The following is a 1,650-nucleotide window of genomic DNA, read 5'->3' as shown; positions in this document are numbered from 1 at the left end:
GCAGGAAATGTTATTCACATATATGTCAGCTTTCAAACAGCTCTGAGATAAGTAAATAATCTAACTAGAGAATCAGTTAAAGTTAAATCTGGTGCTTGCATTTCTCCTTTGAAGATGGTCATTTTGTTTCCTAAAAGTTTTTTATTATTCTGTTTGCCCAAAACATTTCCAAATCAGGTCAACGTGGTCCGTCCACCAGGCTCAGCACCCAGTTGCCTGGTGAGGGGAGCAGCGTGCAGTGCTGGGGTTGTGCTCCTCTTCCCTCCACTGGGCTCAGCTCTGTGTTGGTCCCAGGCAGCAGCCTCCTGCCCACACCCCCAGGAGGGCTCTGTGAGACTCCTCTGGGGGTGCAGGCCCCTGATCTGCCTGTGATCACACAAAGCTGCTCCTCTTCCAGTTTTGTGCTTCCCCATTATAGCCTATGGGCAAAAAATTGAATCATCAAAACTTGTTTCAACAAAACAAAATGAAAGTGTTTTTGAGACAAAACTGAACTTGAAACGAAACTGTTCTGTTCAAACAAAAGTCTAAGCGAAATGGTGCTGTTTCGCACAGCTCTAGTAATCACCATGTTTCTGGGGTCAGTGCCTTCAAGCTGTAACAAGGGATTTGTTGTACTTTGCTTTGACACCAGGGATTCCTCTTTAAAAACCTCTCCATTTACTTTTCAAATCCTGTGCAGGGATCTGCACACCTACAAGTGATGATATGTGCAGCACCCCTAAAAGCATCTCACAGAACCTCAGTGTCCCCTTCCCCTGGGGCACTTACCTTTCAGCGCCAGTGCCATCCCCAGCGCCAGGACAGCTGCCAGCAGGAGCAGGGCCAGAGCTCTCCACAGCCAGAGGCTGGAGCACGGGCCTGAACCAGAGCAGAGCGGGGGGTTAGCGGGATGTGGCAGGAGCCCGGCAGCGCCGGGGAGGGCGGTGCTGGGGCAGCAGGGGAAGCCTCCGGGGCATGTGCAGGGAGCCCCCTCCCTCCAGTCCCGGTAGGTCCCGCTCCCCGCCCCGGGCCGCTGCTCCCCCGCAGGGCCCCGGCAGCAGCAGCGGCAGGCTGGGCTGCGGCTCAGGGGCGGTGCTACCCCGTGGGGGAGCCGACGGCGGCTGCGCGCAACTCTGCAACATCCCTCCAGTACCCATGGCCAGGCCCAACTGACAGCTCGCCCAGCTAGATTTAAACCATTTTAAACTACGCGCCAGGGAGGCTCCCATTGGTGGAGGAGGAGCCGCAGGAGAGGTGGTGCTCCGCGGGGCGGGGCAAGGAGCCCTGGTGCTTCACCCTCGCCTTCGCCTTCGCCTGCGCCGTCCCGCCCCGCCCGCCCAGCTCTGCTGTATGCCTCGACGCGGCCGGGCAACCCGGGATCAAACCATATCTTACCAATAACGGCGCTCCGAACACCTCCCCGACCAATCAGTTTAAAAACTGCAGCTGTCCTCCCGGCCAATCAGGCGTAGCCAAGCGAAAGCGCCGCCTACACGATGCTTCCGGGCGCTCTGCCCCTAGTGTGAATCATGGTAGGTCCCTCTTTTTGTCCTCCTTTCCCCTCTCCTCTTTTTTTCTTGTTTCTTCTCTTTTTCTTCACTTCTTTCCCCTAATTATCTCCCCCCCCCCCTTTTCCTTCCCCCTCCCTTCTTTTTTTTTTTTTCTTTT

The 1,650-nt window shown here is 55.6% G+C and overlaps 1 protein-coding gene across 1 annotated transcript in view; it reads right to left on the bottom strand.

Moving 5' to 3' along the window:
• The window catches only part of LOC102382656 (C-type lectin domain family 2 member L-like), a 25,440-nt gene extending 23,926 nt beyond the window's left edge, over positions 1-1,514 (bottom strand). The window contains exons 1-2 of the mRNA XM_025211464.1: positions 1,004-1,514; positions 772-861 (exon numbers count right to left, since the gene is read on the bottom strand). Coding sequence (XP_025067249.1) covers positions 772-861; positions 1,004-1,211 — 298 coding nt within the window. The 5' untranslated portion in view covers positions 1,212-1,514. The remainder of the gene's footprint in view (positions 1-771; positions 862-1,003) is intronic.
• Positions 1,515-1,650: the final 136 nt, after the last annotated feature.

Source organism: Alligator sinensis, unplaced genomic scaffold, assembly GCF_000455745.1.
Source record: "Alligator sinensis unplaced genomic scaffold, ASM45574v1 scaffold148_1, whole genome shotgun sequence".
NCBI lineage: Eukaryota > Metazoa > Chordata > Crocodylia > Alligatoridae > Alligator > Alligator sinensis.
The sequence above is the reverse complement of the archived record's forward strand: the minus strand, read 5'-3'. Positions and strand labels throughout refer to the sequence as shown.